The sequence below is a fragment of the Typopeltis vanoorti genome, chromosome 11, assembly GCF_054136105.1.
Source record: "Typopeltis vanoorti isolate ZY-2024b chromosome 11, IOZ_Tvanoo_1.0, whole genome shotgun sequence".
Classification (NCBI taxonomy): Eukaryota; Metazoa; Arthropoda; class Arachnida; order Uropygi; family Thelyphonidae; genus Typopeltis; species Typopeltis vanoorti.
Genome location: NC_143559.1, coordinates 13,461,364 through 13,480,842, shown reverse-complemented (window position 1 = coordinate 13,480,842; position 19,479 = coordinate 13,461,364). Strand labels below are relative to the sequence as shown.

Here is a 19,479-nt window from a genome sequence, read left to right as displayed (position 1 = left end):
AGCCTCTGTTTGACCTGAATCAAGCTTGTTCTTCACCAAGCTTTTCTTCCACAATTCAACTGTTTCTCAAGTATACTTGCATATATCTTACCAGGAACACTCAGTTTGCAAAATACCTCCTGTAATTCTCACATTGTTTTATTTCTCTTTTTTATATATAGGTACTATGAGAGCTCTACTCCAATCATCAGGAATTCATGTCTCTGTCCAGGCCTTCTGAACTATGCAGTGAAGCCACTGCAAGACTTTTATACCATCATACTTCAGCATTTCTGGTTGTATATCATCTACTCCTGCTGCCTTTCCACATTTCAAGCCTTTGGCTTTTTCTACTTCAAGTATGGATATGTATTCCTGACTGCATGCCTGGTCAGTGTTTTTTACCACTGTGCTGTCATCACTGCTTGTTTCATTTAGCAGTTTTTCAAAGTAATTACTCTATACTTCAAGGATATTTTTTCTCCTGTTTTCATGTTGCCTTTATCATCTCTAACTCCTTTTTACAGCAATCTTTCCTCCATTTCTAAGCTTCTTCAACAACTTCCAGAATATCTTACCACCTTCTTGATATTTATTTTCTAAGTTCTTACCAAAGTCCTCCTATGATTTTTGTTTAGCTAGTTTTACAGTTTATCTTTCTTACATTTATCTGCAGTATTCTCTAAGAGCACAAGCTGACTTATTTGACAGGAACTTTTGGTATGCTTTCTTCTTTTCCTTCACTGTCTCTTTAACTTCCTGTATCCACCATGGAGTTCTGGTTTTTCTATTCTTAGAACCTCACCATATGCCTCTCTAGCTGAATGAATCGGGGTTTTCAAGGCTTACCACTGAATCTCCAAGGTTTGTTTCCTGTTCTCAAACTCTTTCATTTTTTCTTCAATCATGTTTGTGTATTTTAGTCTACAGTTCACATCTGAGAGTTGCTCAACTTTTATTAGTTTTAAAACTTTTACATGTTATTCTTTTCAATATTTTCAAAATTTTTCAACTTTATCCTACTCAAAACTAAATAATGATCACTTCCAATTTCAAATCCTCTGTACACTCTGGCATCCTAGACCAGGGAGAAAACATCACTATCAACAATAACATGGTGAGACTTTTATTCCTTGCCTCTTCTCTCCATGTGAATTTGTGCACATTTTTATGTTGGAACATGGTGTTAATAATAACCAGTCCATGTCCTGAGCAGAAATCCAACAGATATTTGGCATTATTAGCTTTGCTCTTTTCTCCAAATTTTCCTAAACTATTTTTGTATGTCTGACAATCACTTCCTACTCTGCTATTTAGATCCCCAACAAGGACCAACTTTTCCTTTTTCATTGTCAGTTGCTTTTTCTATAGCCTCAAATTCCTCCATTTCTACCTTTAGTAGAACCTTTTGTGGGACAATAGGTACAAATAAGTCTCATTGTCCAGTTCCCCAATCTCATATTTGCCCACATTAATCTACTTGAGATTGCCTGCCATTCAAGAAGATTAGCCTCGTATTTTGTGTTGAACACTATGGCTACTCCTTTTCCTTGATTGTCATTGCTTGAATATAACATTTTGTATTTATTGCTCAGAAAGATCTCGCCAGTTTTTCTTTTTTGTTTCAGTCACCCCTATTATGTGATCTGGTACTTATCTAATTCCTCAGTTAGCTCCATTTCTTTGCCATTCAGGCTTATGTTGATAGTACTGATCTTTAACTCTGATGTTGAGTTGGTGTGTTTTCAGATTTGTTCCAGTAGCTGACTTTTCGCTGTTCGCCCTGGTTCCCTGGTGAAAACAACAGGGCCTTGTTTAACCGGGCGACGCCCCAGCCGGCATGAAATTTTGTCATGCTGTACCATTATCTTGATTTAACCAATAAGAATAAAATTTGTCGGCTAAATCTCAAATTGCCAGCCCATCCTCGTTCATTCAGTATCCAGGTAGATACCCAACAGGATGCCCCACGAGAAGGTGAGGATTGGACATTAGTTCAGAAGCCTTGGTCAGTTCTTCGCATTTCTTTAAAGGCTATGTGGAGGTCTCCTCTCAGTTATACAGCTTTCACCCTTAAGCACCCCTCATTAATAGCTTTGTATTCTAATATACTTTTCTGTATTTCCTTGCTTAATAAAGCCAGTTCACAGCTGACCAGTTCGTTCATTAGAACCAGTATAAATAATGCTATAATGTTAACTTCATCTTTTCTATTTGATTCATTGTCCTTGCATTCCATGTTGCTATTTTGATATCTCTTCCTATTTTTCTGCTTATTTCAAAATCCAATCTTATCCTTTCCATTCCAGATAGATTGCCATTGATTATTTTGAGGTTTTATAGTATAAAAATTTTTTGTGCTTGGGTTGCTAGTCCAATGCACAACCCTTTTCCTTTTATCCAGGCTTAGGACTAGCTGAAGTGATAACTGCTCAGAATAACCAACTTCAAGCAGCGTTCTGTATGATTCAGCTAAACTTGCCTACTGTTTTTGTTTTTTGGAACAGTTTTCTTGTACTCTACTTCAGATTCAGTAACTTAGTTGTCAAGTAACATGTCAAAATTCCTTTTCTCAAATCGCTCGCATAGCACTGTTATACTTGTATGTTATGTGAGGTTGATAAACCTAAAAGCAGTCTTTAGAAAGCCTTAAAGAACTAAAATTACAATACTTGAGTATGCAGGTCTATTAAGCAATTAGGCTAATTGTATTTGCAGAAGTACTCCTCTTGAAGGAGGAGTACTGCAACTATCACTTCAAGTAATTTGGAACACTTGATGCATTCCTAATGAAAGCTGATTATTGATAGTTTAATAGAATAGCCTATCTTTTTATGGATGTTTGGGAGGCATTATAATTTAAATAATTTAATTATATTATTACAATTAAATAAGATAGTTCAGTTTTATTAGCTATATCAGTTGTCAGACTGCATAGTTCATTTATAGTAACCATGTCAGTTTTCTATATGGCTGTACATATTCTGTTCAATTCATGGTTGTGTGTGGAAACAGAATTTTTGTGTTCCTAACTAGTGCATGGAACAGATTGAGTGACGGGTTTCAAATCACAAATAACCAAAAATTCTAATTTGGTTAGTATACTGTGATAAATTAAGAAGTTCAGTATTTATTAGCTAGTTTTGCTTTATTTTTTATTCTAAATATTAAATGAACTGCAAGAATTGAGCTTAGTATTTTTTCCCTTGACCATGTAGTAGTAGTTCCTGAGCTCACTTAATGTATTCTTTCAGTGCTACATTTTAAAAACGAGAATTTTCCACATATAAATAAATTAATCTTTTGAGAAATTGAGTTTGGCATAATGAGAAAATTGAATTTGCAGTGAAGTCCATTAAGTACTTGAGTGGGTAAGGTAATAATGCAACTGCATTATTTCAGGTAATTCAGGCTGTCACTCAGCAAAGTAGCTTAACATTAACAGCAATCTTCTATTAAACTTGAATAAAATTAGTTGCTTTTGAACTTATTTAAGTTTTGATTGTAGGCACAGTTTGTGAAGAAATGACAAGTTAAATCTGGAAATTAGACAAAGAATAAGCAAAACTGGTATGGTGGGTAGCCAGCTAAATAAATTTCTATGGAATAAGATAAATTAGCCAAAACACCAAACTAGCAGTATACAAGACAGTTAAGTTACTGGAGTAACTTGAGTTGTTCGAAATAGATCACTTGATCAAACACTAGACCACAGATGAGGGATTAAGTGTTTATTTTATGACTAGATCTGTGTGTTCAAGGGGCCTCTTCTGAAGGATGAAAAACCAGTTTCTGGGTGGAAAAAACCCCTTATCTCCATATGAGACTCTCTATCTGAGAAAAATTAGAGGACTGAAAATTCAGATGGCATAAAAATTCAGAATCATATTAAAAATGAAGATATTAGAAAAGAGCTTGATACTACTCGTATTAGCATTCAAGAATGTGTAAACAGAGCTTATCTAAGGTGGTATGGCTACTTAAATAGAATGGGTGAGGGTAGTTTAACAAAACAGGTGTTTGATGCAAAGATGGCAGGAAACAGACCCAGAGGAAGACCAAGGTCTAGGATTGATTCAAAGTGCCTTAAAAGCACAAAATGTTAGATATGGCAGTATTGGAGGGCTCACACGTAATAGACTAATTTGGAGGAAAATCGTAGGTTACCTTGATGGATCAGTGTTTCACTCAGGATTTTTCCACGTGCAGGTCACAAAGATGCCTCCAACGATCTCTATCTTCTCTCTCTTCCATGTTATACCCATAGATTTCACTAGTGGATCTTCCCATCTTGTAGGTGGTCTTCCTGGTTTTCTTTATTCTTGGTTGCCAGTTGAGTATTCTATATGTCCATCTGTTATCCCTGAGTCTGGCTATGTGACCTGCCCATCTCATCTTGCTTTCATATATTGCAGTTACACATCTTTTATGCCTGATCTCTTTCTTAGTTACATGTTTATAACATGTTCCATTCTGCTGATGTTACAAATCCTGTGTTCTATTGCATGCAGAGTTATTCTGAGAGTTCTTCTTTTCTTGTTGTGTTCCATGTTTCTGATCTATGTGTGAGTGATGGTAGAATATCACTATTAAATAGTTTTACCTTTGGAGAGATGTCAAAATTTGGATCAGTAATTATTTCTTTTAGTCTGTTGAATGATAACCATGCTGCTTTCTTTTTGTTAGTTCTTCAGCTAAATCGTTATTAGTTTTTATTGTTTGTCCTAAGTACTTGTATGAGTCAACTTGTTCTATAGGGATGTTACCAATACATAGGTGACTGTCACTTGTAGATGTTTTTGATCCATTTTGTTTTTTCTAGATTCATTTCTAAGCCTATCTTACTGCTGTTTGTGTATACTTTTTCACCCATTTCTTCTAGGTCTTTTGGGTTGTGGGATATCAGTACTAGATCATTGGCAAACATAAGAATTTGTAGCTTTTCACCATCTATGCTTATTCCTCTGTTTAGGTCTATTTTTTTTTTTTTTTTTTTCAGAATGTATTCTAAAGTGCTGGTAAATAGATTTGGGGAGATCACATCACCTTGGCAAACCCCTCTCCTTATATCTATATTTATAGGTTGATCAAATAGGGTTATTTGTGTGGTCTGATTTTTGTTAATTTCTTTTATCATATGGATATAAGTAGGATCCACATTTATTTCCAGTAAGGCACTGATGACTGCATTATGTTCTATGGTATCAAATGCTTTTTTAAAATCAATAAAGAGGAAACATAGAAGGATTTGGTATTCTCTGCATTTTTCTGTTAGTTGCAAAATGACCTGGATATGATCTATTATGGAGAAGCCTCTTCTGAATCCTGCCTGCTCTCTGCTGGAGTTATTTTCTAGAGTGTTTTTGGATTCTGTTCAGTATTACTCTGTTCATGATCTTATGAGAGAGTAGACAGATTGGACAATAGTTTTGTCTTCCTTGTTCCCTTTTTTGAATTGAAATGTTTTTTGAGGTTTTCCATTCCTCTGGAATCTTTCCTTTGAAGTACCATGTGAATCTGGCAGCCAAGGCTTTGAAAATCATTGGTCCACCTTGTTGGATTTCTTCAGCCTTAACATGATCAAATCCTGAGGCTTTTTATTCATTTTCTTAAGGGCATGTTCTATTTCTTCTAGAAGTACATCTGGTATATTGCTTGGTTTTGGAATGATAAGTTCGGAAACTTGGCACTTAGTTGCATAGAGATCATTATAAAAATTCTGCAAAATTTCTTCTATCCTTTTGTTTTTCTCCATTTTGATCCTGTAAAGCAGATGGAATTGTAGGTAGGAGATTAATAATAATGTAAACTTAATCATGTTAGCTGGCCTGGTTGGCTGAGTGATTAGCATATCTGCTCTCCAGCCAATGCAGGTTAGCGTATCTGCTCCCAGGCCGGGTTCAAATTCTGCCGTGGGCAAGGATGTTTGTGATTGTCTGAAAATAGTGGTGGTAGATGGTGCTGGTGTAGATGAAGGTAGTTGCAGTTAGTGGAGTGGTGCAGAAAGAACTGTAAAGCAAGTTCTCTCCCTCAATGATTCTTTGGACTTCCTGGAGGTGTTATGTAATAATAATAATAATGTTAGTCATAATGCTGATGACCAAATAATTTCAAATTCTGAAGATAACTTACTTAAATTTAAAATCTTTCTATGAGATAGCTGAAGATTATGGTATGATAATATCAACAGAAAAATCAATGCCTGTCAAAGGACAAGATCTGGTAAGAACTATTTTAGTTCTTACTGGATTAAAATAGTAATAGATAACAAGATTTTAGAACAGGTGAATTCATTTAATTACCTAGGATGAATTGATTACATATGAAAAAGATATAAACCTAAAAATTGCAAATATTTAAAAAAGCAGGTATACTTAACTATATTTAAACCTAACCTAGTTTAAAAACAAACCACTTTTAAAACAAACCAGACTTTTCTAAAAGTAAACAATAGATTAGCTCTACCAATCCCATTGTATGAAAGTGAAATCTGGACAATAAAACAAAGACAGATTAATAACAGCTGAAAAGAAGTTTATGAGAAAAACTGCAAAGTATTCTCAATTTGATCAGACGAAATTATGAATGAATTAAACCAGGAATCAGTAATAGAAAGAAAAATATAAACCTAAATGGATGGAGTATGTTGAAAGAATGAAAACAAATACCAAAACAAGCTTTAAATTACAAACCACTAGGGGAAAAAACAGGACATTCTCTTAAGAGATTAAACACGGACTTCTAAGATCAGAGCAGGCACTTAGGCCTAAATCCTTGACAAGCATGATGTAGTGTTGTCATAGTAACCTTAAACACTCCTTGGGTGGGGGTACATAACAGGAAATTGTTTTTTGGTTGTAAAGGAGTAAATCTTTGCATACTGAGGACCACAATGCATGGTAAACATTTTTAGTAAAAGCTGAGATCCTCTTTGAATTATAACTTGGTGCAATAATTTTTAGATTACTAAAGGACTTTTGAAAGCATTGCTGTAAAGTTTTACTTGTTGCATGTAAATTGGAGACTTAACTCTTATTTAAATTAATCGGTAATTTTAGGTGTTGTCATTTCTTGTCTCTTAGGCATGCCTATCTAAATTTTATTTAGATAAAAAGCATGTCTTATTTACGTCTTGGTTATTTTCTCCCATCTCACCATTGAAAGAGTAACAGATTTGCATCATAGGATTTTACTAAATTTTAGGACATACTTGCAAGAAATTCTTTAAAGTTGCAAAGTCAAGTTCATTACAATTAATTGAAGTGTGTGTGCATGCCTTAAATATAATTTATTTGATCCACATAGTCCATAAACATGATTGAGTGTTTCTGGGCTTAGAAAATGGGTCGTATATTAGAATTAAAACATTGTTTAAATAAACTGACAATAAGCTAAAGCTCAGAGGCTAACATTTTAAGGAAAGAATGTTTTAAAATTATCAATTCATTTTACGTTGGATGTAATTTTGAACAAGACAATAGGTGGAAAGGAAGATCATGCAAAGTTGATATAACTATCAAAATGCATTACACTACCATAATTAGCAAGCATATTCATTCTTCATAATGAATGATTATTTTTAGTGGTTCTGTTAATGTGAGGTTTAAGATCAACCCTCACTAACCAGTTATAAAAAAAACTTTTTTAAAACTGATAATTTCTCAGTTTCCTAGTGCTTTTCTACAGGAAAGGTTCTTTATCCTTAAGGATGAAGAACCTTAAAGGCTTTTCATTTAAAGATACCCACTCAAATGTTAGGTTTCCCCTTTCTAGAAACTGGTATTCATCCTTTCAAAACTAGGAACAGATGCACAATTCATGGTCTTAAATCTCCTTTTGTGATATATACTAAGTTGTCAGATGACTTTTCCATTTCAGTGTTGGCAAACATGAACACCACTTTCAATTCACATTTACCAAATGTACTGGCATTCCTTTGCATTTCAAGTCATTTAACATGAGAACCATCACTATTTTTATTAAAATATTAAAGATAACATTTATTTTAGTTCATTTAATTTAGTTTAAATTTTAATCCATATTTTGTTCAGAGTTGGAAAAAAATGAGCATTGACATCTTGTCTGATTTGGCTGCTAGATAATGATCATTTGGTTACATATTGGGAAATACTCCATTAATCAACCAGCAAATTGATACATTCTAAAGTGGTGATGTACTGACCTATTCAAGCACTACTAACTTAAGGTTAGTGAGTTGAAAGATATCCATTCACCTCCAATCTAGACAAAAATAATTGATATTAAGATGGGAAAAAAAACACTAACTAAATTAACTATGTGACTTAACAAAAACAATTATGCTGCTCATGTGTGCAACATAATTGTTAATTTTACATTTTTGATATAATGTACTAATCTTTGAATATTTGATGGTAATGTAATTTTATTTAATTATAATTAAACCTATATAATATTATATAGGGCCTGTGTACTCAGTGGATGTGGCATTTGCACACCACGGTGCTTGACCACACGAAGGAGGACTTGGTTTCAAATCTAGTCAGTGACTAGAGGAAATATTTCTAAGCCTTTTTTTGACTGGTTCCCCTAATTAGTCAATTTTTGGCACGGGAAAGTGGGTTTCTTCTCCTAGAAACTCTGGTTTTTCATCCCATAGACTCAAGTGAATAGACTGTAGAACCCACATTATTTTAGACATTAAATATATTAGGAATAGGGACCACGAGATGGCAGTACTTGTTCAGCCGTCTCTTCATTGTGTGCCACTTCATTAGTGATGGCCTTGGGCCAGCTATCTCTAATTGGTACCAGTGGAGATTGAATTGCTCACTTAGTCTCTAAAACTTAGATGGGGCTGAAACAGCCTCACCTATATAGGAATAAAAGATGTTAGCTGATTTTTTTTATCTTTGAGAATAGTTGATGGTATTGTAATTGTTCAATAATTGCAATGTATTTGCATGTTTTAATTTTAAAATATTTATATTGAACATGTCAATTAAGTATGAATAGTGTATTTAAGGCTTGAAGTGTCATAGGATTTATCTTCAGGGCATAATCTGTTAGTTCATGGGCATCACTAACAATTCTGTGTGATGGGTATCTCGGTGGCATGGGCCTGTTTTGGTTGGATGTGCTGTCATGTGTTAAGCCACATGACAGCACATCAACTTAACAACCTGTGCTACAAATTCATGTCCATTTGACAGCATGATTGCATTTTTATTGATGTATGAAAAGTTTTTTAAGAGTGCATAGCATATACCTTTTTGGTTGGTATATTTGAATTACTCCAAGATCTTATTTGGAAGAGGACATGCTTGCCTCCTTAGACTATAATCTGCAAAAGCTCTGGAAGAAGACTGACATAACCTTCAGTAGATCAACACTCTTCATTTTAAATATGGACAAAAGTTTTTTTATAAATTTATAGAAAATTATATATTAAATTGTCAGTATTGGTGTCCTAAACACATCAGTGCATTCACACAGATGAAACTTAAACAAACAGCAACTCATGACAAATGTACATTTGAATTGGTTGACCTAATAACCAATCACAGCCACTGATTTTTGGGTATGTTTGTCTCAGTGCATGCCTGACTTTGCCTTCTAGTTAAAACCACTAGAACACTAAGAAGCTGACATGCTGTGCCATCTGTATATCTGTTCAAAGGGGGCTTAAAGGTGTCTGTATTTGTGACCCCACACCTGTGCTATTAACAAGAATGTGATGCAATGTTCACATGTCAAGGTGTCCTCTTCGTGAAATATTAATATATTGTGTTTAATTTTAGGAATAGTGAAACAATTAGGGAGTCTTTAACAGCAATAAATCCAATATCAGTGATAGTTATTCTGTGAATGTGCACTGCACACACCCTGAATATACATCCCCTGGTATCTAGAGTAGGCTGACAGTCCTTTATCATGATACATTGTATCATTCATTCATGATACATAATACACTCTACATCCTAAATAACTGAAGATTGTTGTTGAGGATGTTCAAGAAATCTAAAATGGCCAAATTTTATTCCTGCAGTAGTTATATTTGATACCTTAAGAATAATTGCCAACACAAGCCTCTCAGATAATGGGTTCTCCCAGGGATAGCCAGTCATATTGTCATTACCTATGCACCTTTCTAACAGCAAACTATGTAAATCAAATGGTATGTCAGAATTACAATTAAGATATTGTCCCAACAATGTCAGTGTTATTTCTTTCTTTGAGCTTTTCTAAAAGTCTTAATCCTTCATGCACAATCCTATTAAATTTGTCCTATGTTCATCTGTCTTTAAGACTGCTATTGTTGGTGTCATGTTAGCTATAGATCTTTTTCTGGTTTGAAAATTCTTATTTCATGTTATTTCAACACACAAAAATAGTTTCAGGTTTAATTATTCTGATGGTGTCTGTCAGTCTTCAGGAGTATATTAGTTATAACACACTACAATAAGTAGAAGAAATTAGACTACTTTGAGGTATGCCCTTCTATGAGTGCTGTTGGATACAATGTCTAAGAAATAGTTTCCCAAATCTTAAAGTTCACTACCAATCACTTCAGGTCAGGCTGTGGTTCTTTGAGTGTAAAACAGCATCTAAGCCCAAACATTAGTTTTATGATCCTAGTTGATCACATTTATAATGGGCACAACTTCAGATATTTGGTATAAAGCTGTTCCCATTTCTTGGTCTGATTTAGTTTCTGTAGCTGAAATTGCTTCAGTTTATGTGCTACTAAAGTTAACTTGATACTGACAGTTGGTTTTACATTGTATAGGCTTTTTATATTGTACTTGACATGATTTTATCAATGAAAGTTTATACATGCAATCTTCATGACTACTTATTATTATTATTATTATTATTATTATTATTATTACGGGCAACTCCAGGGAGTCATTAGACTCATCGAGGGAGGCCCCAAATCATTTTCATCACAACTATTCGACATTCATACAGTATCTATCATACCTCGCCTTAAACTCATTCACTGTCACAGCATCCACCACAGACTCAGGGAGCGCATTCCACTCATTCACTACTCTAACACCTTTACTAACCACACTTTTGCCCAGTTTCCATGGATGTCCCCTAGTCCTCCCACAACCAGCCCTGTTCTCAAAAATATCTTCTGAATTAATTTTATAGAAACCCTTCAGTAATTTGAATGTCTCAATCATATCTCCCCTCCTCCGCCTATCAACCAATTTTTGCAACCCACAAATCCTCAACCTGTTCTCATACGGTTCATTCCACAGACCTGCTATCATCTTGGTCACTCGCCTCTGGATCCTCTCCACCTCCTCCCCATCAAGAAGAAACCTAGGTGACCAAATCTGAGCACAGTAGTCGAGATGAGGTCTTATCAAGGCTCGATACAGAGGAACAATAACCTGCTTGTCTCTGCTTGTCAACGTATTCTTCAGCAACCAAGTGATTTGATGAGCTGATTTGGCCACTTTTGCAATGTGTCCCCTAAATTTCAATTCCTTATCCACCAACACTCCTAAATCTCGTGCCTCATCAATTTCCTGGAGCACGGTTCCACCAATGCAGTAAACTGCCTCCCATCTTTTCACCCCAAAATGCATAACCTTACATTTTGCCACATTAAATTGACATCCATTCTCCCTAGCCCAGACCTCCAATCTATCCAAATCATCCTGCAAAATTTTGACGTCATCTGCATTCACTATTGCCCTACCCAACTTCGCATCATCTGCAAACAAATGAACTGTTCCTCTCAGATCCTTTCCTATATCATTTATGAACAAATTAAACAGCAGTGGTCCAAGAACAGATCCTTGTGGTACACCACTAGTCACAGGCCGTCTAGTGGACTCTACTCCTGAGTAAACCACTCTCTGATATCTCTCCGTCAACCACCCTCCTATCCATCTCACCAACCCTATGTCCATTCCCATATGCTGCAATTTACTGATTAGAATTCCATGTGGTATCCTGTCAAAGGCCTTAGCAAGGTCCAGCAGAATCACTGTAAACCCATTACCCTTATCCAGTTCAGCCGTCACTGTGTTATAATACGTGAGCAAGTTACTGAGGCATGACCTACCCTTCACAAAACCATGCTGTCCCTGATACAGTATCCCATTTTCTTCTATCCAATCTTGTATTTTCCTCTTGACTATTTTCTCTAAGACCTTGATAATGATTCCTGTTATGCTGATTGGCCGGTAATTTTCAACAGCAGCCTTGGAACCACCTTTGTGCAGTGGAACTATTTTCCCCTCTTTCCACCCCCTTGGGACTGACCCAGTCCTGAGGCTCAAATTAAACATAATGGTCAAGGGCACTGACAATTCTTTGGCCGCTTCACGTACGACACGAGCTGGTATACCATCCAATCCCACAGATGTATTGACATTGAGGTTCTGTAATAGACTAGTTACCTCTACCTCATTCATCACAATTCCAGTATAAGCTGTTGGTTCCTCCATTTCCGCAAAGCCACCACCTGGATGATATACTCTTGCAAAGTGCTCGCTCAGTAATTCCACAACATCGACTGATTCAGTTACCTCCCTACCCTCAGCATTTTTTAAGATCATTCTACCATGAGCATTTTTCCTTTTACTTGCAACATATTGAAAAAACTGTTTGGGATTCTCTTTAGCCTGCATGGCCAATTTCCTTTCGTAATCTGCTTTTGCTTTTCTTACCACCCTTGTTACCATCCTGGCCTGAGCTTTATACTGTTCATGCACCTGATGGTCACCCTTCTCCTTAAATTCCCTCCACAATTGTTTCTTTTTTTGCAGCTCAAGCTTAATAGTGTTATTCATCCATTTAACCCCTACCTGATTTATTATTCGGACTCTTGGTATACAGTCAACCATTGCCTCCTGCAAACAGTTCTTAACCACCTCCCATGCACCATCAACATCCAGCCCTTGCAGTTTTACATGCCATGGCATTGAGCCAAGCACACACCTAAGCTTGTCATACTTACCAGCCCGGTAATTCCACATATACCCTGTCTTAATTGTAAATTCGACTCCTTTAGCCACCTCCCAAGTTATGACCTTATGGTCACTCTCACCAATTGGTGGCAACATGGTCATGTTCGTTACAGCTACATCCTCAGTTGCAATTACTAGGTCCAGCACTCTCTGCCCCCTGGTATTTTCCAATACATGTTGCCGTAGATAGTTGTCCCTTAAAACTGCATAAAATCCAATTCCTTCCTCCCATGTGCCCTCTCCTCTTTCCAGTCAATGTTACCATAATTGAAATCACCCATAATAATTACCCTCCTTCCATTCATTTCTTCTATTTGCTTATGCATACTATTCCCACCATCCACTCCATCACCCGGTCTATAGCAGCACCCAATTGTATATTTTGTTCTGCTAGATTGTATCTCACACCAAACAGCCTCAAATGTGCTTTTTTCCCCATCCTGCAGTTCAAATTCTATACTCCTTGGCTGAAGCTCATCAGCTATCATCAATAACACTCCTCCCCCCTTTTTATTCACCCTGTCACTCCTGAACACGCTATACCCATCGCATTCAATCCCACTAGCTTTATCATCCTCTGTCAGCCATGTTTCACTAATACCGACAACCTGTGGCCTGGAAGTGCCAACCATGGCCAAAAACTCTTCCTTCTTGTTCCTAATACTCCTGGCATTAGTGTACATGAATCGCATTAGCCCATTTGTCCCATCCCTACTTTGATTCCTTATACTAATTATCCCATTCTGATTTGTTGTCCGTCGTACTCGCCCGGGCGTAATATACTCATTCATACACTTAACTGCCCCCCTAAAGTCTGCATATCTACTCCCCCCCTCTTAATAAATCTAGTTTCCCTGAGTCTGTACATCCACTTCCACATCATTCATCAACACTCTTTCAAGTCTCCGTACACCAACTCCATTCAAATGTAACCCATCCATCTTATATAAGTCCTTTCGCCCATCGAACTCATTCCACACATCCACAAATTCCACACCACTCTCCATGCATAACCCACGCATAAAGTCATTGGCAATTATGGCCCTCCTTCTAAACACTTCGCTGTCATACCGCGGTAAGATACTCACCATCCTAACTCTCTCACTCTTCTCTTTTGCTACCTCAAACAACTCCCTCACATCCTCTATCATTTCCATTTTGTCCTCTTTCAAATCATTCGTTCCTGCCACTATTATCATCTCTTTCACCCTCTGTTTTTGCAGTCGAATAGATTCGAATAGAACCAAGTCAATTGCTTATATAAGCAATTGACTTGGTTCCTCTCTCCCATAGTGATAAATGCTTTTCTCAGGCATACATGCTACAGGATCTGAAGTGTACCCACACTAGCTTCTACTGACTCAACTTCAGACAATGTATTATGATATATAATTTTGCTAATTGTTTAAATTGGGACAAGACTTAAAGTTTAAGTATTTCCATAGGTCCCATTGTCAACAGTGATCTCAAGGAAGAGACATTTTGCAATGCGAAGAATGAATTGCATTAGTGGATATAGATCCACTTAATTCCCAATGATTGGAGTAGAGCTCTCATAGTATCCACATATAAAAAGGGAAATAAAACAATCTGAGAATTACAGAGGTATTCCCTACTGAGTGTTCCTGGTAAGATTTATGCAAGTATACTTGAGAAACAGTTGAGAAGAATTGTGGAAGACAAGTTTGAAAAAGCTGGATTCAGGCCAAATAGAGGCTGTCAGGATCAGATCTTCACTTTACGACAAATAGTTGAAAAATCATCGGAATATAACAAAGATTTGTATTTAAGTTTTGTCAATCTGGAAAAGGCATATGACAAGGTGCCAAGAGAAGCTATTCAATGTTAGTTATATGGTGTCAATAGGGCATTATATCAAGCAATACTAAGTCTTTATTTGAGTTGTAAGTCAGCAGTTAGAATTGAAGTACAGGAAGATGATTTAATGTTAAATCTGGTGTGAGATAAGGATGTACATTATCCTCTGTTATTCATGATCTATATGGATCACATTATGAACGAAAGTGGTATTAAACCTGATATCAAAATTGGAGATGTTAATGTCAGCTTTTTGCTGTATGTGGACGATGTTATACTTTTAAATAAATTTGCTACAAGCCTGCAAGATTCTCTCGCTAAATTGCATAACTGTTGTAATAGATATGGTATGAAGGTCAGCAATAAAGACACTGAAAATAGGATCTTTTTCTTTTGAAAATGTCAACTGCATTTTGTGAATGGAGAACCTATGGAAAAAGTAAAACATTTCAGCTACTTAGGCATGATTTTTAATGAAGATGGTAAATTAAATAGAAATAGACGATTCAACAAAACTGGTATGGTAGGAAGTCAATTGAATAAATTCATATGGAATAAGAATTTAGTTGGAATACTAAATTAGTTGTATACAAAATGGTGTTCAAGCCAGTTAACTCGTGTATCTGAGAGCTGGGTCAGGTAAAACACTTGACCAAAGACTAGACTGTAGATATGAGAGTCCTGAGAAAGATTAGAGGTGTGAACAGATGGCATCAATGACAATATCATATTAAAATCAAGGATCTTAGGAAAGAACTTGACATTGTCAGCATCCAGGAATGTGTTAGCAGAGCTAATCTCAGGTGGTATGGTCACTTAAACAGAATGGGTGAGGAAAGATTATCAAAGCAAGTTTTCTCTGACAGGTTGGCAGGAAAATGACCCAGAGGAAGACCAAGATATAAGTGGATTGATACATTACAAAAGTGCCTTAGATGAGATAATATCTGATAATGTTGGAGTCTTGACAAGTAACAGACTGATTTGGAGGAAAATTGTAGATAGGAAGTTAGTAATGTAAATTTTTCAACTAGTACTATCATATCCACACCCCTTGATGGTACCTGTCAGGAATTTGATTAGATCCACTTAACATCAAGTCTGCTACTTTGTAAGTAGCTTATTGTTGAGTTTTTCCATTTGGTTATACAAAAAATTAAAGATGCCAAGTTATATTCTTGGTTTACTCCTTTATCAAAGAGTAAGCAAACAAACTTTGCACGTAAAGTAACTTATGGCTGGACAACTCTTACGTAGAGGCTAATAAGTTCAGATCACTTGCCTTAATATCCCAATGCAAAGCACATATCCTTACTGAAATGTATATTGCTATGAATCATGGGAAGGGTCACTATCCAGACTGGTTTTGACCATTGAGGTCTTGTTAGTGGGAGCTAGACTAAGAAGTGATACCTAGGTTGAAGTAATGCAGAAGTCATATTTCCATATACAAATAGCCAAAAATGTCATCTTATTACTAAAATACTATAGATTAAAGATGTTGAACATTCTCCACTTGATTTTTGTTGTATTGGTATTACTTAACAATGTTAAGCAGACATAATAGAAGAAATTGCAACAAAATGACACTAATTACTGTTGATGGATAACTGACATGCTTAAGCACATTGCCAGATTAATTTGCATTAACATTTTGTGCAAATTTTTGTTCAATATTTTTATGCTAAAATAGTTTGAAAAGTGACTGGCTATACTTTCTAAGTCTGTTTCTTTGGACTTGTGAGAAATTGTTAAGTATAATGGAAATTCAACTAATCTGCTTTGCCTTTTTGCTAAGTTATGATATCTTGACTGTTGTAAAGAATGGCAAGTGCAACTTGCTGCTACTGATGTAAGAATAGTCCATGAAACAGTGTTCAGGTATGTGATCATATTCAACTAATACATTCTACCAGATATCAAAGGCAGAACTAATTCAAATGTTATTTTCATTAGCTCTATACTGTTTAGAATGTCTTCTAGTCTTAGGAAAATAGAATCTGAGCCTGTGCTTTTATCTTTCTGAAATATGAAGACTATTATAAACTTAAATGAATAATGATTGAGAGAGTTTTCTATCCTTAAGATAGCTTTGCTTTTCTAACAAACTAAGTCAATTTGTTTTAAAATTGACTTGGTTTCTAGCTGAGTGACAAGATTATTAACTGCATATATACATCTCTCCCACACAATAATTCAGAATGCCACTTTTCAAACATGTAAACTGATCATGCTAATATTATGCTATTTACAATGTAATGTATTTACACTTTTTCCCAAAGTGGGTGGTAGCCAAGGTGCTATAATACTCGGGAGCTCCTCCCTCATTTTTGGGTGCCTTAAATTGGCTTTAATTTTTGGGGGACCTCAGCTAGAGCCTAGTGTGCCTGCACCATACTTATGTGCAGGCACACTAGGATATCTTAAGTCATTTGGGCATTTATATAAGAAATGCTAATCTGAAAATGATGAGCACTGTGACTTTGTTTCAGTGCACTTAAACATTTTGCATCAACTTAAGTGAATGTTAATTTATTATATACCACTGCTGTTTACTATTTTCTGTAGTAAGCATTTTAAATATTTCTAGGCTACTATACCTTCATCTCAGTTTCTTTGGTCTGTTCTAATGTAGTGTAATAACCAGGAACATAATTGCTCTCATTTGATTCCAGAAAATCTTTATTCTTCAAAAGATATTTGTTCTGCATTAGTTTTAATGTTTAATATTCAAACGTGTGTTAATATAATTTGAAATGCTTTAATATATAACTATCACTGAAATTATTTTCTTTCTTCATCAGTACCTTGCTCCACTATTCTATATCCCTGGGCACAGGGCCTCGGTGGTGTTCCTGATGTGCCCCATGCCGCCAACGTGTCGCTACTTATAGCAGAGGGCAGCGGTGTGGGGAAACTGAAAGTGCCCCCTGTTGCAGAGAATGTTACTATTAAAGTAAGTTATATTCTAATGTTAAATCACTACTTGAAAGTAACTGACACTAATAGCTACATATTTAATACTTTCAGTATAAATATCAACTGAAATCAATTTAGAAATTAACACTTACATTTAATATCCTGAGATTTTAGCTTTTTAAACCATTTTTTTTTCACTAGATATGAAGCTATTTGTAACATAGCTTAACTTTGTAAAGATAGAATCATTTCAGTCTGTTTACTTAAAATAGATGTTAGCCAAACGACATACAAAACTCAGTTTGGTGTTAAATCACCTGGTATTCAAGATAGTGATCTAATCACAATAGATAAAGCCCGACTTATCGCATTTACTTATTGTAGGATTGTTTGGCTTTTTCTGAAGTATGAAATTTGATTCAAATTAGTAAATCTTGTAAATGTAACATTTAGTTTTTGTTCTAGCAATTTTTTGCTTGGTTAAAAGTAAATTTATACTTTATATTTATATTCTCTATTCAAGTGTGAGCAAACATGTTTATATTTGAAAACTTCATGATTAGGCTACTGGTGTGCAGTCCAATGGCATCACAGGAAGTTACTTCTACTATTGATTGGATACCAAGAAATTATATTCTTGGTTTCATTCTTTATTGAAATATAAGCAGACAAGTTTGCATGTGAAATAACTTCACTACTAGCTACTTTATAGAGGTTGACTTCACATCAATTGCCTTAGTATCTCATAATGCAAAGCACATATCTTTTCCCATAATACTATGCATTATGGGAATGGCCACTACCAGACCAGTTTCAACATTTCTTGAGGTCTCATCAGTGGGAATCAGATCCAGAAGTGATATCCAAGTCGAAGTAATGCAGAAGTCTTTTCCATGTAAAAGTAGTCAAAACGTGCATACCTTATTACTAAAATACTCTGGATTAGAGATGAAAGTTTCTTCACTTCTTTATACTATAAAGATGCCAAGAAATTCTTGGTTTCATCCTTGATCCAAGTGTAAACAAAGTTAGTGTATGAAGTAACTTCATGACTGGGCTACTTATAGGTCTGGCTCTCACTGAAGAGACCTCAAAAATAGAAACTGATCTAGGTAGTTGCCTTAGTATCCCATAATGCATAGCACATATCCATATGGATATATGCTTTGCATTATGGGATACTAAGGCAACTGATGTGAAGTCATTAACCTCTATATACAAGTAGCCCAATTGTGAAGTTACCTCGTGCAAACTTTTTTGTTTATCCTTTGAAATCAAGAATACAATTTCTTGGCATCTTTAATTTATAGTTATAAACAAGTGAAAAAAAACTAGATATCTGCCATTGATGTCACTCTTAATATCTTCATGAGTCCATATCCTAGTGAGATGGAGAGGATTCTTATTCTCAAATCAAATGTTAATATGGTTTGAGTAAATGACCCTTCAATCAACACAAAGTGATAAGTAATACTTATCACTTTGTGTTGATTGAAGATATCCACAAAACAGTGGCAATTGAGGAAATATTGCAATAGTAATTCATTACCTCTTAAAAATTAATGTGATTTAAAATAACTTTCTCATATCTTAGAGGCAGTCATTCCTCTATGGTAAAGTAAAGCCTCGGCACTTTCTTTGAACAGATGTTCAAATTTATACAAACACCAATGAAACAAGCATGTTGTGGTCTATATATATCCCATGCTGTGCAAAGCCAGATTTTTCAGATTTACTCTTAATGTTAGACTAGTTTTCTTTTGAAAAAAATTCAAGAGCATCTAGTTTGTCC

General features: G+C 35.5%; 1 protein-coding gene across 1 annotated transcript in view; it reads left to right on the top strand.

Moving 5' to 3' along the window:
• Positions 1 to 19,479, top strand: part of Oda (Ornithine decarboxylase antizyme) — a 46,242-nt gene that overhangs the window by 16,467 nt on the left and 10,296 nt on the right. Inside the window, exon 2 of the mRNA XM_090400763.1 lies at positions 17,573 to 17,724. Within this exon, the coding sequence (XP_090256889.1) occupies positions 17,573 to 17,724 (152 nt within the window). The remainder of the gene's footprint in view (positions 1 to 17,572; positions 17,725 to 19,479) is intronic.